At 32.3% G+C, this 27,688-nt stretch overlaps 1 protein-coding gene across 4 annotated transcripts in view; it reads left to right on the top strand.

Moving 5' to 3' along the window:
- LOC113395714 (centaurin-gamma-1A) overlaps positions 1–27,688 on the top strand; it is a 231,151-nt gene that overhangs the window by 197,744 nt on the left and 5,719 nt on the right. For 2 of the 4 annotated variants that reach the window (XM_064215283.1, XM_064215284.1), the window contains exons 3-6: positions 123–208; positions 24,498–24,639; positions 24,942–25,076; positions 25,803–25,930. In XM_064215283.1, the coding sequence (XP_064071353.1) occupies positions 123–208; positions 24,498–24,639; positions 24,942–25,076; positions 25,803–25,930 (491 nt within the window). Of the gene's footprint in view, positions 1–122; positions 209–23,407; positions 23,550–24,497; positions 24,640–24,941; positions 25,077–25,387; positions 25,684–25,802; positions 25,931–27,688 lie in introns of those variants that run through there. The other 2 variants (XM_064215285.1, XM_064215286.1) reach the window with 2 other exon arrangements.

Here is a 27,688-nt window from a genome sequence, read left to right as displayed (position 1 = left end):
GCAATATGTTAAACTAGATGTATGTACATCATATAATTTTCATAATTAATAACTTTCATCCGTGCGAAGTAGGAGATAGTCATGTTGAAAATGAATAATATATTTTTTTTTTATATATTTAGGCGGGCGTTTTAAGAAAGAGGTGATAATCGATGGCCACAGTTACCTTTTACTCATCAGGGACGAGGGCGGCGCGCCGGAGATGCAGGTCAGTGATCAATTAAATTACAGAATATATAAATAGTTCGTAATGACAAAAAGAGCTTACGTAACTGATATTTACTTACGCAATAGTACATAATAATGTCTAGGATGTTACTTTAGTAAAGTAAAGTAATACTGGTGGGCGATGGTTCTTGGTCTCTCTTAACGAAAATATACGGAACTTATTATATGACATTGCTACAGTGTTAATAACAGACTGCAAGTGTCCCACTGTTGGGCTGAGGCTCTCCGTTTAAGAAGAAGGTAAGCTACTTCCATCACGGTGCTTCAGTGCGAATTGGATGTCCATATGTCAAATATTCATCCACAGTCTGATTTCCGCATGCTGTTTCCCTTCACTCCCGAGTAGGTTATATTTATAAATTGTAAACACATCTAACAGGATCTAAACCCACAAATGCGGATTCGAACCAGCAACATGCCGATCAGCTTTTCATGTTCCAGCCATTGGGCTATTTCGACTCTTCTCGAAATTATTAATCAACCTCTAAAATAGGCATACATCTTTGATTAAGTTTTATAAGCTATTCCAATCGAAAAGGGAATAAAATTAAACAAACCTTTGATTTAAGTATGCCACGCGATTTGCTAATAGCACAGCTGTATTGTACACTACAAACAGTTCTTGATTAATATAGCTGGAATTATAATATAACACTGTTCCACTAAAATAATTATATCCACATTAATTTTATTTCCAAAGTTATGATAAAAATTTCGCAATTTTTATATTAAAGATTCCAAGATCCAAGACCAATGACATCGCGCCAATTCATTGTCATAATTTTTGCTCCTCTTGAGGTTAGGATATTCACTAAGTTCTTTTTTAATCTGTAATATCATTATACAGTCGTAAATGTTACTTATCTTTCTCACTAATGTGATAAGTTTGCAGTTTTTAGAGATAACAGATTGCTGATATTAATACAAAATTGTGATAGGAAAATGATTAAGAGAGATCAAAGTTAAGAGTTTCATAAAAAGGAAAGATATGCACTAAATTTGCATTTTTTTTCTTTTTTGTTGTAGATTAAGGAGTATATACTTGGTTTATTATTTTGTTTTATACCTTTTTTATTTGTGCCGTGTCCTACATAAACTTTTGTTCTTTCTTTACAAGTAACATTGGTCAAAATTATGGTATAAATGAATACAGTGCCTGTATTCTATAAACAGTATCGAAATTTCTATTTGGTAATAGACTATCTTTCTCTCTTTCTTCTACCATACATAAAAAAGAAAAGCAATGTCTACAAGCAATATCTACTTTTCAAATAATTAAAATTGGGTTTGAAGTACGTACGGCTCAAACGGTCAGTATCAAACTAGCCTCTAGGTGTATACCGTCTAGTTATAAGGTTTTAAATAATTAACATAAAATCCTAACTAATATTATGCGGTTTGGATTCCTTGGCGTGCCAATACATCCTGATATATGCTACAGAATATATGATCTTGATTTGTCTTAGATCCGATTATGTGCCAAGTTTGGGAGCAGCCAGTGTCGATTATAGCCAGCTGTGTAATGTGATTAATAGTTTGGACATATCCTGATAGTTATGCGATCCTGGTAGCCATTTTGAAATATGATACTGGCTGGAACAAGGGAACGTTAGCGTGTTTATATATTGTAATTAGAAAGTATATGATCAACATGCCCTACTAGTTATTTTTTGACTAGCTAACTACACAAAGGATAAGTTTGTGCTCAAACTAAAATTGCACTCTATGTTCCTATTAACTTGGTTATAGGGCTTTATGCGAGTCTGTCTGGTGGGGCGTTATCACCTACTCACCATATATTCTGCCGTAGTAATACCGTGTATTATTGTATTGAGTGATCTAGTGAAACTACTGGCACAGGGGATACAATATTTCAGTTCCTGGGGTTGGTGGCGCATTATTTATGTAAGGAATGGTGGACATTGTCACCATTTCTCGGCAGTGGTGACCACTTACCACCAGATAGCCCATTTGACCTTCCGTTAGCCGAAGCCATAGAAAAAAATTGTTGGAATGGTGACTTTGAGACGAACGAGTAATACCGCCAACAATCAAACTTTAGTTGTTACCAAGTTACTTAGCAGAAATATCCTTTGATATTTTATTAGCACGGCTCGTGAAATGAAACCAGGATCTCGGGAGCGGTGTCCTTATATGGTAGTTACTAAACGCTAACGAGAAGAGTTTAAGAAGAGTTAAAAATAATTTATTGCATTTTAGTTGAGATAACTTATGCTAATAAGCACTTCTTATTCTAGACTGTTCTAGCTAGCTTTAAATTTAATTGAAATTTGGTTCATACTCGCCTGTTTCATGCACACGATAAGTCATACATACAATTTATCTAACTTTCGTTGAATTTATTTCATGCTGAAAGGAGGAATACTGTTGATGAGTGATGAAATTCTGCCACATGTGAATCCATCGAGCAGCTCTGGAGCAGCATTCTGTAGCCTTATCTTAGCGAGTAGGAAAAGCCCAGCTGTTGAACATTCTCTGGCTGTTATTTTATTATTATTAAGATTCAATGTAAAAAGTTTGTTTAACTTAACATACGTATCCGGAGTAAATTAGCAGACAGACACGAGTAAAACTGCTAGTTTCGTAATACGAGAAAGTGGCGTATTTGTTAAACTTTAATGGACCCCGTCTCTCGGGGACCTCGCTCAAACATTTACAGAGTGAAGACACGGGACGTTCACTTCTAAGCTTAAGTGACCTACTGCGAGCAACCAGGGCGCAGTTTCGTTGTTTGACACGGAACGTTTTCAGACGTAGTAAGACGTCAATTAATATTATATGCAAAAATCAACTTAAATTTTATCTTAACAGTCTCATCAATGAATTACACGATCGTGTTGTCACCGATATCAAGCGTGTAATCAGTTTTACCGGTTGCGTGGAATTCGTTTGTTAGATTTGGCCCATTCATATGTAAATATGTACTAACAAGTTGATTTTAATACAACAAAAAGCACGGTGAACATTAATGTACTTTGAAAATATTATAAACTTACATCTTTTAAATTTTTAATATAAAAGTGGATATAGATGTCATAATAATCTTGATAATTATTTCATTGGAATATAAAGAAAGAATTTGAATACGTATGATAAATAAAAATGCTTCATATATTTTAGATATTATTAACAAATAAATGATATAAGAACTTATTAATAAATAAGAAATCAAGTCTGATCTTTGCTTAGTTACATAATGATTAAAAAAAAAACGGAAATAGCGTAATAACTTTCATTTATCAAACATCTGATCGACTCAAGTTCTTTTTTCGAATTTGTTTTTTTTTTTAATTTATGGTACAATACACTTAATGTCGTGTCGTATGTGTGAATGGAATGTCAGACAAGAGGATGCTCTCATCGATTCGCGCTATAAAGGGAAGTGGCGTGTTTTAATGGTTGGTTCAGTTTATTTATCGCCACAAAACTACCATGACATTTTATAGCTTCTTTTTTACAATCTACGATGATCTACAAGGGAATTTATAGCATGTAGGTTACTATGTGGCTTATGATGGCGATGAATGTACTGTTAGAACACACATTAAATAGAAACTTTGCTAAAAGATTATATGGCATATATAATTGTTTATTTCTTTTCTGATTCTCGGGACCGTCCGTCTAATATCGAATTGAGTTGAAGTTCCATTGATGATTATATTATCAGCAATCATCCCAACGATGACACGACTACCCTCACAACTGCTTATAATTATAAAAAGAGCAGGTAGACCGCCGGGCGCCCACTTAGATCCGGGCCTCCGTCGCGTACACTTCGGTCGTATTTCTTTATTAAGTTAGCGTTAGGCTAATTTCTGTTTCTGGTTTCTAAATATATATATATATACATTTGTTCCTGGGTAGTTGAGTATGGGTGCTGTGGCCGAGTTGGTCACGAGGACGTCGTATTCTTTGGCCCCGTACGGACTTATAAACATTAAATATTTTGATTCTAAGACAAAGTTTTACAACGGCCAATGTATTTTTTGAATTTAGATTTTTGAAATAAACCTTTTTAATCGAATTTAAATGTTTGTAACAATTTCGTTGTTAGATTCGGTGTTGATTGTATAGAATAATAAGCACTCCATACAAGGACGTTGACCTTTAAAGATCAAAACACTTTCGACATAAAACGCTACGTAAAACATTGTCCCTACGTGAATTTTAATATACTGACACCAGTGAATACATTCATGTGCCCTGGATTACTCAAACTTCTACATAAAACTTGCCATATAATAATTATTTAAATAGTATATTATTCTTTAACAGTATTATTATTTTCGATTTTGAATCCCTTTGTGTGTATATTTTTACAAAAGCTACACTTCTTATTGTATTTGCGTGGCGTTACCGTGATTGGTTGGCAATATCGCTTTTATTTAAATATTTAAATTTACGCAATTATTATAAACACATATATTATAAATACATATGAATCGAGCCCGCAAATGTCTCAAATATGTTAAAATGTTACTTGGTGGTAGCGCTTTGTGCAAGCCCGGTACCACCCACTCATCAGATATTCTGCCGCCGAACAGCAGTACTCAGTATCGTTGTGTTCCGGATTGAAGGGTGAGTGAGCCAGTGTAACTACAGGCACAAAGGGACGTAACATCTTAGTTCCCAAGGTTGGTGGCGCATTGGTGATACAAGGAATGGTTAATATTTCTTACAACGCCATTATCTATGGGCGGTGGTGACCACTTACCATCAGGTGCCCCATTTGTTAGTCCGCCTACCGTTATCATAAAAAAATAAATACTTGCACTATTTGCTACATACGTGCAAATTATCGGAGTCAAATAGGACTCCACGCCGTGTTCGCACAATTAATTCAAATCCGATCGAATGTAATTTCTGTAATATTATGGTAAGTCTCGTAAAAGTACGGTTTTCTAACGCTAATTTTTCTTTGTCATATTCCATTTTGTCTTATTGTCTACGCGTATAGTATGTCCAATCAAAGATGATATTTAAAGGCATTTTGACCAAATTTCAGAATTCACATCTTAAGTTTTATCTAAGTCACAGGTATTATGGGTGTGTAAGTGTGTGCACACACACAGGTGCACTCTATTTCCTTACTATCATGATCCGACGGGACAGCATACTGACACGTCTGAAGTGTTATCAGACGCAGGACAGCTTTATTTGGTTGGAATTGTAGCATTTCTATGAAAAACTATTCGACTACAGACTCACGTGCAAAATAGAATGTATGCTTTGTTGTATTGACTTAATATGTTTTTACGGTAAATTTATTAATTATTAGTTTTCGCTCGCGGCTTTGGTCACGTTTTAGGGGTTGATCGGCGTAAATAGTTGCCTACGTCCGTCCTTGGCGTTCAAGCTTGCTTCATAACAAATTTAATCAAATTCGGTTCAGTGCTTTGGCTGTGAAAGAGCAACAGACAAACAAACAAGAGTTACTTTCACATTTATAATATTAGTATAGAATTACGTCGTTCTTTTAAAATCTCTCGGTGGACGTGTCTCCTAATTTACATTAAAAACTTACTTTTAAGTAATTGTATACTTACTATATATATTGTATATTTTTGTTTAATGTGATTTCTATTGGCATTAATTTGTCAGATCTTAAACGAAGAGATCAATTAAGCGAGCGATTATTCATAAATATTGTTTTTAACAGCAACGTGTAAACTCTTATATTAAGTATCTGGTAGTCTCGCTGGGAAATACTCTCGGAATTTTTATTCACAAAAGTAACTTTAATAGAGTAATCAGCAGGTATGTAGCTTCAATTAGATTAGGACGTCCGCGTTAGTGTAACCCAAATAGCGAACGTGCATAATATTTTATATCCTAGGAAATATTTTATGTTTGGTAGGTACTCCTGTAGTGACTTGCACATTTATTATCCAAATATATTTATTTAAAATACATATAAAAACTTCTTGGTTAATAATTTTATAGCCATAACGGTAGGCATAGATTTTTTTTACAACCTTATGCAAACCTTGTTTGCCACGTATTAATTACTTAATATTTCTCCGATACGTGCTGCATCGTTTGGTATATTTTTTATGTGAATTTGTTTTATAGTTTTTTTCAGTATAACATATAAAAAAAAGTCTCCTATTAATTCAGGTATATTTTTTTAATATATATCTGTAATATTATATGATAATTAGTTTAAACATGTGTGATTAAAAATATTAAAATTCCGACGAAATTTTGACTAAATGTCTGTATTGCCTCGTTGGCTTCCGGCTTGAGGTCCTGGGTTTCAATACCAGTTCGGAGCAAGATTCATTGAGTGTTTGCACTCTTTCGTATCGGAAAGCAAGTAAAATCGTCCGTCATGCGCTCAATTTCAGGTAGTGTCAGAATGCTGTTTGTTCACACTGGTGCACTGTTATAAAGAAACCGCCGTGACTATATCAGTCAGGAACTTTATTAACGCTATGATTGAGCAAGGAGATTGAAATTGGAACTATAGTAAACTCATCATTTAGTTTCGAATTAATTGGATATATTTTAGCAGTTCCAAGTACAATAGTCCATTGGTTGAATAAATATTTTATTAGTGTTACCAAGTAGACAAATTAAATGTTATCGACCTGAAGGTTGCGAGGGCGTCTACCCTGGGGTCGTTAATGTCATGTCTGCTTAATATTGTAGACCCTACATTTTCAATAATGATTGTAAACGAAAGAGAAAAGTGAATGAGTTAAAAATCTGATAAAATAAATAACAAAACAACGAACTATTTTAATAACAAAGCTTTACTGTTTTTTTTTTGTTTCGTTGATGTGTCTCTGGAGTTACAGAATCACGTTCGAAATTTGAATATTTTAAAATGAAAATATATAATAAAAGTAGTGGTTACACTTGGTCCTTTATTGCCATCAATAAAAGGTACGCCTCGCATGTCTGGGGACACTACCCACGCACTACATTGTAACACCGGTGTCTCTGCTTCCTGTTGATGTACAATGTTTCCGTTTTGAAGGGCGAGCGATCCAGTATAATCACCACTACTTACCATGCATGACGTATGACCCAGTTTATAACGCCATACTCTTCGGCTTTTCTCTTAATAAAAGGTAACAAAAACATTTTAACTTTCTGTATCTTCCGCCCCAAGTGTTTAGTTCAAAGGTGAATGTTTATACGTAAAAAGTAGCCTTTAGTAGCCTGTAGGTAAAGGTTTTAAATGTATTATTTTTCTTCTGTTATAAAGAGCTATAATTAAGAATTTAAATAACGCTGCCATTTTTATCACCGTTATTTTGTCCACGATTTAATACAGAAATAATTCGACCAAAAGCGCTTTCTTCGACTTAATTAAATGGCATTTTAATTAGGTTAAAGATAAATAACAAGCGGTTAAGCTGGTCGATGTATATTCTATATAGTATTGTTCTATGAGCTTGTTTAAATCTAGTTAATAACGGTCATTGAAAACTGCTGAAATTCCAAACTACCGCAAAACGCTTGGGAATGGAATATTGTCTAAAGTTGGATATGATAATATTGGTATTTCATATCGAAGTTTATTTTGTTTTCGTTGTCGTTTACATAAAAAAAATAGTAAAGTAATAATCGGTGAATGTCCCACTGTTGTGATAACTGCACTCTTCTTAAAATTGACTTCTCCATCAAACTGTTTCAGTATGCCATATATATAAATCAATTATTTCAAAAAAAGAATCTGAACAATTATTTTTTTTTTAATTGCTAATATTCCTATTTATGCATAAAGGTTTGATAACCCCATGTAATGGAACTCCTAACTACTGCTAGGTGGAACGTATAATATTGGAATATTCACGGTTAAATTTTGCTCATACTCATGCTCGGGTTTTTCCAAAATATTTTTCCATCTCGTCGGGAACGAAACCAATTTTAAATACAATTTCAGAACCCGAAATCACAGTCCGGGCTAAAATCGACGTGTGGTCAGTAAAGCTATTCGACAGGAACGAACTCGAAACACACCGCAGAGAACGATCGTAAAATGACAGAAAGTAATAAGCGACATGGACTGTAATAATAATAATATTTTTAAGGATACACATATAAATCAAATCCAATCAAATGTATTTCATTCGAGTAAACTTTATAATGAAGCGTTTTCGAATCGTCAATATTTAAATACTACCACGGTTTCGGAAAACAGCCTGAAGCGAGAAGAAACAGCAAGAAATTCACATAGTTGCTCTTTTCAAATAAATAGATTTACAATGCTGTTTTACACATGATGGAACTCGAGTCTAAATCCAGGCGTTTTTTTCTAAAAAGTATTCATTTAATTAATAATAAGATTTATTTATTAATTTAGTCTTAATACACTTTTTAATTGGTAAATTTTATTATATTTTCCGGTATCTTATATATGCGTATACCATTGCCCAAAAACGTTCTCTGTACCGTATGCAAACGGAAAGTAGGGGTCAAAGTTTACTCTTATTTCTTGTATTAATAGAATATAGATCAGCTTTTATGGAATATTTTTGTATATTATTCTGTATAAACATTATATTATCATAAATATATTGTAAAGAAGCCGTTATATTATACACCGATTTCTAAATTATATACAAAAATTGCATATCACCTTAAGTCGGCTCATGACGTTCCACGATTGAGATAGGAAGTCGGGTTTTACAGAGCACAGTTAGATCACGTCGGCTCATCGTAATTATACGATTACAAAGCTTACAATAATTATTTTCAGTAAGTGATGTAAACAGTGAAGTGATACTGACGTTTGATTCGAATTTTGTTTTTATCAGTTAGATATAATATCTGTCGTCATATCATTGCACCATTTTAGGATATTTGAATAAAGAATCATTCATTACTGTTCATTATACCTATTATAATATTAACGCTTTGTTATAACTACTTAAGAAAATATTAGGGGATATATTTATGGCAACTTAATTTGTATTGGTTTTAGGACTTTTGTGTTCAGTGTATTTTCTATGTAAGTACTGCTGGTTTTTAAAACGAAATAGAATAAATTTAAACAAGTATTATAATTAATGTTAGATCCATAACCTCAGACAGGTTATGGATCTAACATTAAATATAAATGGTTGAATTATATATTTTAAAATATTTATATCTGAGATCGTCCATCCACACAAATAATTTAATGTATGTCTTATATTTGTTACACAATCAATATTTAGAATTCTAAATGCTCAGTAAAAGAAGTATATCAATCAGAGTGCTGACAAGCTAAGTCAACGTCAGTCGGATCAAAGTAATCTTAAACTTATAACTATGTATTGCCATCACATTAATTTGCAGTGAACTATAACCATAGTAAATTGCAGTGAGATTATTCGTTACGTCATTCTCTACCAGGGACCTATATTTAGAGGACTATATTAAGCGTAAACCCTCCGGGTCAGATTGTAATATTGTGACGTCACGACTTGTACACTGCGATAGGGTTGAAAACAATGACTGCCAACTGGTAACAGCTGCGCAGTTCTACGATATTAATAATTCTTCGCAATAAAAAACATGAATAATATAAAAAGCGATAGAAGCAAATTTTGCAATGTCTGAAATCGATGATTTGATATCGCAAATGAAATTATTACACAATGAAACTTTAAAAGTTAATTAAACAAGTCAGAGGTTAATTAGAAAAATGTTTTCGTCATGGGACGCCCGTTAGATGCGAAACATCAAAATTGGTTTTTTATTAAAATAATTTATAATTAAATAAATATGGTGAACAATAATTTAAATAAATGTATTTTTATTATTATAGGTAATTATGATTTATAGCAACGAAGTATACTATGTGCTATGCACACACAGTATTGCGAGATATGACGATACTCACAAGAAAAACTAGAAATATAAACACCTTTTGAAAAATCAAATACACAGACTGAGGACCAATATAATATTTGTTTAAATATTTTTTTAGGGTTCCGTGCCAAAAAGGTAAAACGAAAACTGATTACTAAGACTCTTCCGTTCGTCAGTCTGTCCGTCTGTTACCAGGCTGTATCTTATGAACTATGATTGTTAGACACTTGAATTTTTTACAGATGATGTATTCTGTTGACGTTATCACAACAAATACTAAAAACAATAAAATAAATATTTAAGTGGGAAAAGAAGAAACAAAAGACATGATTTTTTGCCTTTTCTATAGATAATAGTACGGAGCCCTTCGTGTGCTAGTCCGACTCCTACTTGGCTGGATTTTTGCATCGCCTGTCTATATTAATTTAGAAATAGCTGTTGTTTTTTATTTGGTAAAGGGTAATTAGAGGAGGGTTAAAATATAGATAGGGCTATGTGTGTCCAAAGGCACAAGTTCGTTTAAAAATTCACATGCGAAACATTCATTAAACTCCATTCCTTTAAGATGCAAAATAACTGACCATTATGAGCTGATGAATGGACCTGGAATATGGAGCAGTCTTTGAATCTAAGCCCGAGGTTTCCTTTCAACTGCCGTGTCCTGGCTGCATTGTGCCCGTTTACACCGGTAATTGCGACCTAGTTTCGTAGACAAACTGAGGCTTCGCTTTTTTGTCGATAATTCTCGTGGGTGAGTGAATCGTGGAACGCGGATTTGTTGAACGTAGTTATTAAATTGTTGGTTATATTGCTTGATTGATTTGTGAGGTATTAATCGTTTCCTTAGTTTTATATATTAACAGGACGTTTCTAACAACCAACAAAGTATAATAGGTAGTTTATGATCCATGTAATCGTATGTAATGATAGGCATCTAGAAATCTGAAATCGTGTATCCTCCGTAGTCGGGTAATGTAGGTTGTGTTCATTTGGATCTGTCGTGTAATCTGGGCTTTATGTAATCAGCAAAATTGATTTGATTTGTTCGAGTTTACTTGGTAGGGTTGGGTTCGTTTGTGTTGTTACTAATTATTATTTATCGTTAAACAGTAATTAAATGGACTGCTGTGTTCCGGTTGGATGAGTGAATGAGCCAATGCTAAAACAGCTTAGTTCTTACACTGCCCAATAAATATTACTACATGTTATAAAACAAAGTGACTTCGTCTGTCTATACGTGATATGCTCTAAAATTAATGAACGTATTTTTGTACGGTTTTCACGAATGTTGTGATTCATGTGGAACATTTTAGTGTATAATTATTTAAGGTTTTGTATGAAAATGTTTGTTGAAGATGTCATGAAAAAATCTTGTCGGAAAAAATTGTGGTGACTGGGAACTGTATACCCTTATTCTACGCGTGTGAAGCCGGGAAGCTATATGTATATAAAAATAAGTTAATATATAGTTAAAAAAAATAGAAGGTTGAAGTCTTGCCAGTATAAAAAAATAATGGCCATCGTTACCAATATTTTCTCAATCAAATCTTTTTTTTAAATTAAGTTGTGTGTTGTTTCTTTGTGTGGAATCACGTCGTGTGTGAGTGTGTATACAGTTTGATGTTTCACAGTCACACACGAAGGATTTCTCACTCGCACGGACTCATACGGACTCATACGGACGGATACAGGTTAAATAGATGTATGTGTGTGTGGTAACTTACCAGGTGGCCCATTTGGGCGTTTTGTGACAAATAATACAATTGTTCAAAATGTAAATAATTACTGAGTGACGGTAAAAGTTATGTGTAATATTGATATACCAGTGAAATATATTTATGACTCAATAAATATATAACATATTTGGATATGGACTCATTTATTTGGTGCGTTTGATACAAGATAAAAAAATGTCATAATCTCCAAATCAATTTTGTTGTATCGACTCATATCTGATAGTATTTATTACGAATCGCATCACGATTAATAATATCCGATGATGTTATATCAGATCCGTCGGTCTGGTCAAAACAAAGATATTTATTTCATATAAAATTATACTTCCTAATTTACTTTTTTTTTAAATAAATAGAGAACACAGTTTGAAAATAAACGAAAGAAAACAAGAAATGTAATAATTACCGCTAAGTTTATTAAGTTCAATTTGCAAGGTCTGCTTTTCCGAAATAGTTGTTAGTTTTTAACAATTAATTTACTTCGTAGTCTAGTTTGTTCATCATATGTTCTGCCGCCAAACAGAAATATTTAGTAATATAGTGTTCCGGTTTGCAGGTTGAGTGAGCTAGTGTACCTACAGGCACAATTTGCATAACATCTTAGTTTCCAAGGTTGGTGGAGTATTATCTATGGGTAGTGATGGGTAGTAATGACGACTTACCATCAGGTGGCCCATTTGCTACTCTGACTTGTTTTACAACAAAAAAATAAAATAAAATATAGTCCGTCTTTCCTATTAAACAGTAGTTCGTTGTGACACGTGGTAGTCATAATGGCTGTTTAAATTGCCGTCAATTCACGTAAGTGTACTTATGTATTAAATTACAAATGTGTGCGTGATCATTTCACGATGTTAAACTTCCCTCCCTTCCTCCCTCCAGTCGAAAGCTAATTTGTAAGGTTCTGTGATATATCCAAGTTCTTCACCCTCCGGCTTATGGTCCGACATCACAAAGAATATTTAATATGTTAAATATATGGCTCACTGTATATTCTAAAGTGATCGAACAGAGAATAGAAATGGCTTAAGTTCTTTAGATAATGTTTACATTATAATTATTTTTAAATTCTTTATTCGACTTTTAAATTGCCAAATTACTTAACTGTTTACCGGTGGAATACAGTTATTCTGCGGGTAGCTTTACATAATGGCGTGTGCGAGTTTATTGTAATATACTGGTAAATAAAATAGTCCCGCGAGTAAATGAATATACACTTAACATCATGATGTTTTATCTTTTATCACATAATGCTCTGATCCAGAATAACCGTACTTTATTTAAACAAATTAATAAAAAATATATATCACATATAGCCGTGAAATCTGTGGTATTTCTTTGTACAAGCCCGTCTCGGTAGGTACCCACTCATATTCTACCGCCAAACAGTAATACTTGGTTTGGTTATAGTAAATTTTCTTGATTATAAATTATTACATGTAAGACACTGTGATATAGAAAATGTGAATAGAGCGATACGCGCTATCTAAGTTGGCCGGCCGGTGATCGGCTGTTTAAGTAATTACATCCCGCGTGATGCGCGTAACGCCTTTGTTGGAATTATGGGCGGCTGTCTCTAAGGATGATTAAGGCACGACGTGAGTGATTGTATTCCACTTGTATTTATAAGAAACTAAACTAAAGCGGAACATGTACCTTTACCCGCGCGAAATTTATAAAATACAAACTCCTAATCCGCGTTTTACCCCTTTAGGGGTGGAGTTCCGTAAAATCCGTTCTTAAAGGATGTCTACACCCTATAAGGTACCAGCAAAATTACATGTTTGTAGGTGTTACAGTTTCTGAGATTTAATGATTAATCAGTGTGCGGTATTTCGCTTTTATATACATAGATTCCCTCCATGGAAGGTAGAAGTTCTCCTCAATCGTGCGTTCCTGAGCTGCTCCTCTCCCAGGGGATTTTCCTTTCCGTTCCTAAAAGCTATGTCCGCTCCATTTGTCGTCAACTTAGCTAACGTAACATAACAAATACATTACCTTGAAAATCGATATCAACATTCGAGTAAATAATTTATTTCTTTTCGTCAATTATAACGATCGATACGAAAACGTAGAACGTAAAAGCTTTAATGGCGATAGTAATGGACGATGTTTAAGATACGATTGTCTGTGTCACTGCATTTCAGTAATTGCCGATGCTCTATCATTTATATGTACGTAGTTACTTTGACATGGTTTTATGTGTAGAGTTCGACACGCGTGGAAACGATTTCGAAATAATTAGAATGAATATATTTATTCACTATTTTTGAGCGATTTGAAATTCGAATGCGACGTTTTAAATATGTAATCTTTGATTGAAACGTTTTTTGACGTTAAATGATTTCAATTTCATCTCGTGTAAAATTCGCGTCTTTTTTGTTTCTATTAGGTTGACTTAACTATTGATATAACAACATTACAAGTCTATAAAGATATACTTACAAAAGTTACAAACAACATTTTTCAGTAATGTTATTCTATAAAAACTCATCGTTTCTCATTCGAAGTTATATTCTATTTTGTTGCTTGTATCATTTAATTGTTATAATTATCATAGTCACTGTCGCATAACACTCTACTGACGTTACATGATCGTTATCTGTGGAGTTTTCTCATTTGTCGTTTTGGCTTAACAACTATAACCTTTATATAGCAAAATTTACACTCAGATGTAACTTTTGCTCTTTAACCTACTACGGAAATACATATTCGGAACATTGCCAATTCACTGCAAACTTGCAGGTTGTACGCGTTTATACAACCATTTTATCACACTCCCTATTTATCTATCTATATCTTTATTACACTAAATCATTACTGTCATGAATTTAAGAATAAAAATTTTCCTGTAGTGTACATTTGTAATAAGTATTTTGTTGATACAAATTGAATAATGTTATTACTAAATAAACTCTCCGTGCTTATTTTTTTTACCCAGACATTTTTCTTGAAAATATGTAATTTTTAATCCAAATTGTTCCTTATTCTTAGTGTCAAAAGTTAAATCTGAATGTTAACCCTTATGTGAAATAGTAAACTACCACGATTTCTATTTAAACGCACACACGAACAAAAGCACGAGCGCACTGACGCGAACGCGCCCGCTAACACGGATATAGACAATGCTTAATGTTTCAATTGGATTATGTTAAAGGTTACCTTTATCAAGTAGTAGAACTAAAAGGAAAACGGTGAGTCGAATGAATAAAAAAGTACCTTTGCTGTACGTACGCTTATGCATATATTTGTATTGATGATGCTAAGCTTCGTTCTGCAATCAAGGCAAACTCAATTGTCACCTCCTCTTCATGATATTATTGATCTATGTGCCCATTGTTACGTCATTCAATTCGAGCGCTTCCGCGTTTTGTTTTAAGGTTCACATTAGCCTCGAATAGTTCAATTAATCGACCCTTCAGGTCACGCGTGGCGACTGTACGGCGCCATGAGGGATTTTTTTTTGTTTGTTTTTAAAAGTTGATCGATTAAAGAGCACCTACGTGCTTTAGGGTGATGTTGTTTATAGATAAATATATGTAAATATATATAGCGTTTTAAATATATCATGATTATGAATTATATTAAAATGGATCACGATTCTGATGCTAAAAAAAATTAAATTTGAAAACTTAATCATACATTCCTATAACAATATCCAAAATTACATTTTATATTATTTGTAAGTACTGTTTTTATTAACATTGGCATTGGCTGAATGAGCGTGGGCTGAAAATTTAGTTAAGAAAAATTAAATGAAATAAAACCTAAGTTCTCGTTTCGTGCATATTTTTTTTATGTTATCGGTATGTGGGTGAGCAAATGGGCTACCTGATGGTAAATGGTCACCGGCACCCGTAGACTTAACTCATAAAATTAATCATTCTTTTCAAGACCAATGCGCCACCAACTTAGGCTTATGGTCTATGTCCCCTGATGACTCACTCATATTTCAAACCAGAACACAACAGTACTAAGTATCGTTGTGTGGCAGTAGAATATCTGATGAGTGGGTTACACGTATTACTATTTTTCTCAAATTAAAATCCATAATTATTTAAAGTAAATACAATTAAACTATTAACTTATCGTTTCTTATATGCACGAAAATCAACAATACAACCTCCACGAAGGGTTACTTGTCCTTCAAATATTGATGGTAGAATAATTGATGTGGGTTTTACCTATCTAGGGCCCTTTCAAAGCCCTTCCAGTTTATAAGACGAAGAGTAGTAGGTAAGGAGAAATTCAAAATTGTAAACAATATGTATATATAAATGAGTCTAAAGGCTTTAAATCAAATGTTTGTTTTGTTTATGTTCAACTAAACAAAGACCAAAAATTGTTAATTTATTCAGGAAACTCAGTTTTGACATCCAAAGTGAAAGTCGGTAATTAGTGTTTTGTGAAGTCGAAATAAATTTTATACTAAGACACTTTCAAGAGAATTTGTGTGATTAACAAGATTTAATTAATCGTAAAGGAACCACCCGTTCGGAATGAAGTTTATACCGAGGACATCCGACAAGAAAGTGGTTTGGTTATATAATTATACAGAGCAACTGTATACAGTTTCGACGACCTCCGTGGTCGAGTAGTGTGTACACCGGTTTTCATGGGTACGCCACTCCGAGGTCCCGGGTTCGATTCCCGGCCGAGTCGATGTAGAAAAAATTCATTAGTTTTCTATGTTGTCTTGGGTCAGGGTGTTTGTGGTACCGTCATTACTTCTGATTTTCCATAATACAAGTGCTTTAGCTACTTACATTGGTATCAGAGTAATGTATGTGATGTTGTCCAATATTTATTTATTTATTTATATGTATATATCCTGTATGAAAATCAACTAATATATCTCTACGTTTTTAATTATGTATATATTCTTGTAACTACATGTCTTGCTTCTTTAGTAAATGTAGAAAAAAATCTTTACATCGCCAATGTGCTACCAACCTTGGGAACTAAGATGTTTTGTCCCTTGTGCCTGTAGTTGCACTGGCTCGCTCAACCTTCGGAACATAACAATACTGATTACCTGCTGCTGTTTCGCAGTAGAATATCTGATGTGTGGGTGATAGACTGGCTTGCCCAAAGCCACTACCAAGTAAATTATTACATAATATTTATATTGAAATTATTCTATATTATTATTCTATATATTCTAGCTAAATCTATATTCGGTATATTATAAATGCGAAAGTAACTCGACACTGAACCGAATTTGATGAAATTTGTTATGAAGTCTTTCTTAAGGACGCAGGCTATTTTTTATACCTAGCACCTGACGACTAACGCCTAAAACGGGTGACAAATACTTAGTATATTATACGAAAATCCTGTGTATATTATTTCGAACACACTGCCCTAAAAATGACGACTTCAGAGTCGTGAATTGCAAATGAATATTCGAATATTTGAAACAATATTTTCAATTGTATCTGTAAATTCATTCACCAATTCTCAAGCGCACCGATCCGTATGAACTATTCAGTCGGGAAATACTCTGAGGAATTCTTTGTGAGCGTTGATTAAAAAATTTCAATATAGCTTTCATGGATATGTTACGTATTTGTTTCATTATCGATGTACAAAATACATTTAGTATGTGATCGTAGGTAATTATATTTACGTTGAAACAATTGTTTCATTTGTAAACTTCTACTGTTATAACGAAGGGACGGAATGTAGATTGTGAAATGTCATGTCATGGCTGTAACATAATATACAATGTTTTTTTTTTTTTATTGCATATGTTGGCGGACGGGCATTTGGGCCACCTGATGGTAAGTTGTCACCACCGCCCATAGACAATGGCGCTGCAAGAAATATTAACTATTCCTTACATCGCCAATGCGGTTACAACGTTTCACGGGTGAGATACGAAGTAAGTTTTTACAGACTAGTGATGCTGTTTTGTAGCGGTGTCGACAATATTTTATTTTGTTTCCGAAAATTTTAACTCATTCGGGCATTATACATTTGCAGCGAATGAGAATGAAGCTTTTGTTTGGTCCTTAGAACAGGAAAACAGAAATGGTATAATATATTATTGATATTATATTACATATGTCGGAAGGGTTGGTTAATTTTTCGCTCAGAGGATTTGCGATTCAACGGGTCCATGCAGTCATGTTTTGTGCAATAGCTATTTTTTATATGTATATATTTAAATAAATAAATAATAAATTTAAATAAATAAATATATTCGACAACATCACATACATTACTCTGATCTCAATGTAAGTAGCTAAGGCACTTGTACCATATACACCCAGCCCTAAGACAATATAGAAAACTAATGAACTTTTTCTACATCGACTCGGCCGGGAATCGAACCCGGGACCTCGGAGTGACGTACCCATGAGAACCGGTGTACACACTACTCGACCACGAAGGTCGTCATATATATATAATTAAGAAATTGACGTAAATAATTCTCATGTAAATAAGTATGTTATATGAATAAGTAGTTGTGTTTATCATTATTAAAGTTTCCATATCAATACAAGCTACTTCTACCAACAATTTCTGTTCAATGTATCTATGCTCAAAAAGCGTAAAATTTTATACGTCTCTTAGGTGGAAAAACGGTAACTACGCGAGCTCATAAAACAATGGAACATTTATTCGCTAAATATTCTATTTGCATATTTGTGAGACGAAAAAATAACATTTCATGATAGAATATTATGGAGATTTATTTTATAGATAATCAAAATGAAAAGACGAGCAATGAGCCAATTGATGTGACAATTTTCTAGCTGTTATAAAACAGTCGTTTGTAAAACCTTGAAATTCCTGTATACGTTGAAAAATAACTAAAAATGATTGTATTATGACATCATCAGACTTTATAAATGAACCTTATGAATTAACCTAATGGATTTACAAAGATCATGAAAAACGTCGCCCACGTCCCAAAATAAATGACTAAATGACCTCTAAACGTTTCACTATTGGATGTGATAAATACAGATTAAGTATTATATAAAAAAAAACAACGGTCTACGGGGTTTTCCCAGGGAACGCGTAATCTTCAATTAAGATTCACGTATTACAACCATTGACCATATTCGACTTTAAATATATTATATAAATATCGAACATTACATTCATGATTAATCCAACAGCGGTGCTTTATATTGACACTTTCCATTTTGTGGTTAAACGAAATTACCACCACAATTATTAACATTTGTTTAAATAATTCAGTGTAATATTTTCTTCTGTTATTCATACGAGTTAATGTGTACTTGTAAAAAATAATCTATATTAATGTCTTACTGAACAAAAAATTGAACCAATAATAATACAAATTAAACCAGAAGAAGTAGCGCGTATCACTTCGGTCATTTTTCAGTAAGTAGTGAGTAGTATATCATATTATTTGAGATAGTAGTGCGTCACAGTTTCGCCTGCTTTAAATTTTGTCTTGCTTAAAATTAAATATAAAATCAATGCGATTGTCAATTTATTATAAAAGTTTAGTACAAAATATTTTGTCGTATTTCAATATTTTTTAACGAAATGTTGGCAATACTACGCACCTATTCAACTCTAAAGCATGCGCGATGTGACTAGTATTAGCTTAAATCAAAGCGTACAAACAGAATATTCCAGAAGCAAAAAAAATCTATGTATGTAGTTAATATTTAAACGGAAACGTAGACAAGAGTGGGTAAAATATAAAATAAGCTAAATTTTTACCAGCTTATACTCATTTCATATTCACAAAGGTATATGAGAAGTGTTCTCAAATTAAAACCAGTAATATTTTTGAATTAAGAATATTATGTTGAATAGTCACTTTTTTAAAATATAACAAGTCAAAAATCGAATTTTTATTGTTAGAAAATACTGAAATATCAGCTTTATTTTTAAATTGCTTGAATTTTTTATGTAAATTATACAACAATTTAAATTAAGTTATTTGACGAAGACATCAAAGGAGACTGAATTTATTTATAATTATTGTTATAATAATGGAGATTACGTTTAAATTTAAAAAGTTTAATTTCAAAACGATTATGTGAAAGTTCTAATAGACTATAAAAAGTTTATAGTTCATTGTACGTTGCCCTGTCTGGGACGGGAGTTGAACTCCCTACCATATTCATTATTTTAAGAGTCTATTTTGTCTTTGCCCAGCTGTCAAGAGATAAGACCCGCTTTTGACAGGTTATTCACTTGCAAGAATTGTATACATTAATGATTTCATTTTGACAAAACAACTTTATTACTTACAAACATTACTTACAACAGAATAAATATTAAAATATATCATTACGTTAAGAAAAGTCTATATTTTTTAAATACTAATAATGTATAGAGATGTGTATAATTCATTATTTGTTTTTATATTGATCGAGTTATGTTAAACAACTGAGAATAATACTTAACTTTCTTATACTTATATTTAAAACAAAACAAACAAAATTTTGATTAGTCATGATGTATTACAACAATAATTTTAAGATTGCAAAATTTGCAATTGGGATTAATATTCTAGTACAATCCTAAAAATTGAAAAACTTTTCTACTTAATATTTTCTGTCAACTCACAAACTTTGTCATGGCGAAGGTCAAATATTTGAAAATGTAATGGAACGCTCGAGTTTGTCTCTGGTGTGGCGATCGTGAGCTGAATTTTAATGTTCATTTGAGATGGCAAGCGCTGAATACTTAGGCGAAGCTATTTTGACACTAAGTTGTTCACTTCAATTTAGTGTTGCCTGGTATTAACACACATACATATATTTCGCCTTTTTTCGTTTATGAAAATTTTAAAAGCTAATAATGATGATATTTGAAGAATATGATATTTTATATAACAATAATACAACTTCGGTTAATATTAATTTAGTTTTATCGTGAATTTCGTCCTTTTTTATTGTAATCATACAATAATTAAAAAAAAACAATTACATTACAATGATATAAAGCGATACATTAATATTACAACAGAATAATATTCAATGCTCGTAACAAAGTTATCTAGCGATATATTTGCTTATCAAATTCACTTCCCGCCCTCGTAGTTGTTAGGGCGCCCGGTTATAAAGTTGTAACTCGATAAAATGGGTTTTCCCGTTTTGTGTTTCCCGAAAAGACCTTCTTAAGGTAAGATCTATAGTGGAAATTTTAACAAATTCGTAAAGTAAAATGTTGTGTACTGTATTGCTAAGCTCTTATTGATATTATAAACTGTACTAGATTCATCTTTATTAGGACGGGTACTTTAATTATGTCATAATTAGTTTTTTTATTTATTACCGCAGTATTTGTTACGGTTTGGATGTAATTTATTTTAACAACACACATTCCGTCGCTCGCGACTTAATATTTAATTGAGCATAATTTTCGACACGTGCTTGGTTGCTGTTGCATGAAGTATCTTTTATTTTAAGGCACTTATATTCGTGATTAATTGTATCTAAGCCGTCATATACAGAAATAGAATATTAATCTAATTGAGGTACAGAATAAACATCAATAATTGTTATTGATGAGTTGAAAGATTTTTTAACATTTAAACGTGATAAATATTAAACGAACAAACTTCCCTTGAAGTTGTTTATCTTGTATAAAATGTATGGTAAAATTCACAGCTCAATTTACTGTCACGTTTGTTTTGATTTCAATAGGCTTAATGAGCCATGAATCACTGGTGTTCAATATTTTTTATCTTTTCAACTATAGTTCACGATCTGAGAACTAAGTATACATACAAAGATAAATCTGGACTACTTTGTCATTATTAAAATTCCAAGCTTAAAGTTTTCAAGGTTAAAAAAAATTTGAATAACCTTAAGAAAATGATTGAATGATTATGAAATTATTATCGAAATCTATTTATAATAGAGCAAAATATTATTATTTAAGATTTTGTATTTCGAGATATATTTTTAAACAGTTTGAATTCCCATTTTTCCTTTCGTTACTTTTAAGCACCTTAGTTATACAAGTACATTTAACGGAAGTAGTCTGACCACAAAGTAAAACCTAGCCACAGTATCACATACTATGGATGACGTTGTAGGCAAGAGCCACAAGGGTACCTCAGTATCAAGTTACCTGCCCGCATTATTCTTGCTTCTTTCTATCCATGTTTAAAAAAAAACAAGTACGTACGTGCATTGTAAAGATCTTTTGTTCGGGATTCACCCCGGTTTCGTGAGGGCTTCGGAACCTGTTCCCGATTACTTGTAACAAGGTAACAAAAGATCTCTAGTTTAATGATATGCACAAGTTCTTTTTAGCTTTGTAAAGCAATTACGGTGCCACTGAAATGACACTATTTTTTAATTGTTTCTTTGACGAGACATGTATGAAATTAAAGATGCGAGTATTTTCTTCTATTTTAAAATATTTTTCTCATATATGACACTTGACATGTAAATTAATATTAAGACAAGTTACGTTACATTACCGTCAACACGTTGATGCGAGATCTGAATTATTTATAAGCGGCAATTTCATTTCAATCTGCTCGAAGTCTCAAGCCAGATCATCGCGTTTATTGAACAGCGATATATTCTCTGTCGGTGTAGTCGTATCTTTCAAAAGTAGTTGCGAGATATAGCGAAAATAACATTCTCGAAAAAGACGCTTAGTAAACATCTCTTGATTTTGTTTTTAAATCAGCTATTTATTTTAAATCTATTTCGAGTCGTTACTTCGAATCAATAAAGTTGAAAGGATTTTGTTAGTACTGAATCTGTTATCAAATTATGTACAGTCAAACAATACTCCTTCTGGTACATTGCCCTCAAAAGATAAAATGAATAGTGCACTATCAACGGAACAATGGCGAAATGAATGAAATTCGTTCTAAAATAAAACGTCCTTTTCCGCAATGCACAGCATTATGTCCTCAAGTAAATGTACTATAATGATAGTGCGGTACATTTACTGAATGATATCGCATGACATTAGTTAATTTAAAATATTCTTATTTATTGTTACTATGATAATACAAACCCGAAAATTATTTATTACTTTTACTTAAATAAATTAAAATAATATTATAACTTACGTTATTCTTTAAAGTCTATCTATGTTTCCTTGTAAAGATTCATCGAAGTTAAAGGCGAAATCTTGAATATTTTTTTCACTTCGCCGCATTTATTGAGTGCACGCAAGCCTGAAACGTCGTAGCAAATTTTATTTTATTTCCTTTTCATTTAACGTTCAAGTGACAGCCTTCGACATTGTTTAATAAGTAATTTGTAAAACATAGTTTAATCAATAATGAGGATAAAAAGGTCTACTTTATGTTCACACAATTTATGCATCAGCTCGTGGTGTCATTTGACATATTGATATTCTATATCGAACCATAAAAATGATAAAGTTATATCATTGAGATAACGTTAATGATCTGTGCATTGATCTTTATAGAGGCAGAATTAGTTATGTGATATTAAACAAGCAAATCCATTATCTATCAACTGACCTTATATACACATATGTCTATATATATAGGAGCATTGCAAGGTTCAGGAGCGATGCATTTAGGTTGCCCTTCTCTCTTGCAAAAGGTCTGTCAGTGAGTAAAAGCGGGATAGAGTTACGTGAAGGCTTCGCGCCTAGGCTCCAATCCGCCCGCCCGCCCAGTCGCCTCCAGTGTTCAGTACTGTTAACAACGTGATTGTTTTTGGATTCTATTTGGAAGTGTTTTTTTTATTATAACACGCACCTATTAATTGTTAAAGCGTTTCGACACAATCAGTGAAACAATTACACAGTTATGTTTTGGTGAGATACATTATTGTTAGTTAATTTGTTGCTCATTACAAATTATCTATATATTTTTTCTCTAATTAAAATTGATAAATGGCTGTTTCGTTTATACAAATACTGTTTTGTAATACTTGCACGTAAAATTTACTTTAGCTTATATAATGTGTTAAATTTTAGGTACATGTTTGATAAGTTTGATAAGTAGCACTTTGAAATGTTTTATTTAAACAAACTGAAATGTTTTTTTTAATAAATAAGTTTTCAATTGCAATTTTTTGACGGTTTTATTTATAAGTAGAGACGGGGGTCTGATTCAATGCATACATTTGATGGCGCCTCGTTTGTAGAAGTACTTAGGACAGTTTTTTTCTATAGTTTTCCTGTCATCAGCATCACGCACTACGGATGACTCGACTTACACAGTTGAATGCTATTGAAGAGGAAAGGGGTGACACCCTCCTCCGCACATATATTTTTGAAGTGGAAACTGAGTTATTCATAAACTTTATGTCGGCATTTGCTTACGCAAACGGTTTTCTTTTTCCTGGTTTAATTAATCGATTCCAAAATTTTTGTTATTACGTCAGGGAAAAATACCTATTTCATATCTCTATAATCTTCCTTCCATTTGTGGTTATTATGTTGTTCTCTTAGCAATAGCGCTCCGTTGTCATATGTGTAAAATATTACACTCCAATTCCATAACCCTTACAGAACGGAATTACCCCTATAGTAATTATTATGAGTAAAAACCTGGGGTGCGGCTTTTTCTATAGGTATAATTTTGCATTCCTGCTGTTACTACGGTTTTTGAATGTTTTTTTTTTCGAAAAAGAAATTTTCATAACTTTAATTTAGAATTAAATTGAATTAAGTTGAAACATTTCAAAGCAAATATTTACGTTTTATTTCCTTTAAATAGTGTAATACATTTGTTATAATTATATATTTTTATTGTTACAGTTTACTGCTTGGGTAGATGCCGTAATATTCGTATTTAGTCTCGAGAACGATATCAGCTACAATACTGTTTCAAATTACTTCAATAAGATGTCCCACTATCGGAATTCAGCTGAAATTCCGATCATACTAGTTGGGACTCAAGGTAAGTAACTAACCTACCATCACAAGTATTGTGACTTTTTATATTTTAATAATCAAAGGTCGTCCATTGTTTTTTATTGTCTGTGAAGATTTTAATTATCTTATAAACGTATTCTTGTTTTGTTATGACAGAATATTTAAAACATATTTTTTTTGTAAATTACTCCAACCGACAAGTGAAAGTTTTATTTTAACGTTGTCTTTATTATAAAAACGTTACGCGTAACTCCGATTTACATATTATAATTCTGTTCGATGTTTCTAACTGATTATTTCCCATTTAATGATCGGTTACTCTTCCAGATGCCATAAGTGAAAGCAGTCCGCGCGTTGTGGACGACAACCGCGCTCGTAAATTGTCGAATGAACTACGGAGGTGCTCTTACTACGAGACGTGCGCAACGTACGGCTTAAACGTAGAACGTGTGTTTCAAGATGGTTAGTATGTTATATTCTTCGTTTTTTATTAATTATCGTAGAAAATAAAGGTATTTTCTTTTTTATATGTTTGTTGTAGGAATATAAAATGAGAAAAGTGCTTAAAAATTTATTTGAAAGTTGTCATGAATATCGATATAATCATGATCTAACTATTAAATTTATCCAAATATATTCATTTAACATTGTCATATATTATGTCGTTTCAATTACATAATATTTTTTTGCGTATAATTAGTTATGCGTGACTTTACGGCCCGGCCTGCGTGATGATATCGGATAGTGGATGAAGTTTTGCGTGGGGAGATCGTATCGCGCAGTGGTAACACCGGCTCTCGGGTGTGCGGTCGTTTCGCTCTATTCTTCGCGTTCATTCGTTCCGCATTGTTTACATATTTTGACATTCCATATGCAGCGTTCCGTTGGTAAACTGTCGTTTCGCGAATGACTTTCCGAAAAAACAATCGAATTTTGAATGGCGATATGGAGAAAACACTCATCTTTAAATCTAACATGTCGCCAATATCGAGCCTGAGGCGTCGGAGTTCATGCTACAATATACAAAGAGCCGAAGAACGCGACCGACGAAAATCGGCTAAATTTGAATGTTCGTGTTGTTGATCTTTACCGTTTGTGAATGTATTGTTTTCGTGTTTTGAATTAAAATTGTAAAGTGACGTTGCGTGGTGATTTCATATGTGGTGATATCTTGGTGTTTATTTACAGCTTGTCAGAAGATAGTTGGTACGAGATTATCAGTATCATCCCAATGTCTGTCTGGTGGTTCGAGGCCGGTTACTCCACAGCCAGTGGCAAACTCACCAAGCCATAACCATTCAACATTCCTTTATAAGGTAAGAAACTATTCGTATTTAGAAGCGAACGTTTTCCACGCTTCATTAAAGCTCATTCTAAGATTTAGGTTCAAGATCATTTGCTTGATTTCGATTGTGAATCAATTTTAAATAAAAAACTATAAATATTTCTCAATAAACTTATTATATATTTTTACTGTGGTCTAAACAAGAAAGTTGAATATCACAAAAACAGACATGAGTTTTTTTTTTTTAAATACCAGACTATAGTAATACATAAATTATACAAAAATTAAGTAACTACTTAATGCAAATATATTTGTGGTATTCATTTCTATAAATAAAAAAAAATAATTGGTTGAGTTGAAACATGCCAGAATTATTATATTGTACCATAAAATACTGATTGCATTATAAAAATCAAGGTAAATAAAATAATAATATTCTTTCCTTATTTACTAATAAATCATAATTATCTAGATAAGATTATCAGGGATTACATACGAATTGTAAGTGCTTGTTGTAATTTGTTCAAAATATTATAAATGAGTTAGTTTTGGTTTTAAATATTACTCCTGCTAGTTTTTCAAATAACTTTCACAATTAAAGTAAATTTCATAAATATTGTGTAAGCATGTAAAATAAAAAAATTAACAATAGTAATAAACTATTTACTATACTTTACATTTCAAATAACATTAAGGATATATTTTTAGATAATGGATGAAATTAAATATCTAAGAACAATTGCTGAAAAACTTCAAATAACATTAAAGATATATTTTTAAATATTATTACTTCTTAACTATAGTCCAAAGACATTGTAAGAAATAAATGCCTATTCTTACTTTGACAGGGTTTCCAAACAATGAGTTCTAGGATGGTTACCAGCTTTACAATGTATGGATGTTTGATAGTGAAGTAACATACAAGTGTGTCATACCAACTCATACAGATTTGCAGAGAATTTCTAAATTGTTACCGAATATCATTTTATTAGCATTTGTTATGGCTTTTACTGATTTAGAATATTTTCATAGTAATTTTTATTAATAAAAATGTATCTATAAATAAATGATTTATTTAATTGGTTCTTCAACAATCTGTACACTGATTATACTAATATTACAAAAGTAAAGTCCTATTCTAAGTGTCTTAATTACTTAAAGAAATGTTGGAGATTAAATACATAGAAATGGATGTATGTATGTGACACGCAGTATGTCTGGTGATTTTTAATATATACATTTTGTTCCCCTTAAATCTTCTATTTAAGAAATATTTCAAGTATCAGCAATACTTAGTATCGGTGTGTTCGGGTTTGAACGGTGAGTGAGCCAGTCTAACTACAGGCACAAACGACATAACATCTTATTGCCCTAGGTTGGTGGCTCTTTGTTGATAACAGAAATTATTAATATATATATAATATTTCTATATTATATTTAAAGCTAAAGTATTTTCACAACTCATGACCACTCACCATAAGGTTGTCCATTTGCCCATATGCTGAAGTGACATAATGAATGTACAACACTATGTTGTACCATCTCAAAATGAGAATAAATCAATTTCATTTGTTTGTCCTTTGAATAATTTTATTAACAGAGATTATTTGAATACAATAACTCAAGGTAATGTTTATCATATGGTAAAGTTATCTGTATGATAACAGAGAAAAAGTTTATAAATTCTTATCTGAATTATCTTTGATTCAAAATAAGTATGTTATTTCAAAACTAGAATTAACCTTTGTAATATTTTTTTTTTAAATATTTAATATGTCTTTCATTGAAT

This window comes from Vanessa tameamea, chromosome 7 (assembly GCF_037043105.1).
Source record: "Vanessa tameamea isolate UH-Manoa-2023 chromosome 7, ilVanTame1 primary haplotype, whole genome shotgun sequence".
In the NCBI taxonomy this organism is placed as follows: Eukaryota; Metazoa; Arthropoda; class Insecta; order Lepidoptera; family Nymphalidae; genus Vanessa; species Vanessa tameamea.
Note: the sequence above shows the minus strand (reverse complement) of the source record. Positions and strands in the feature narration are given on the sequence as shown.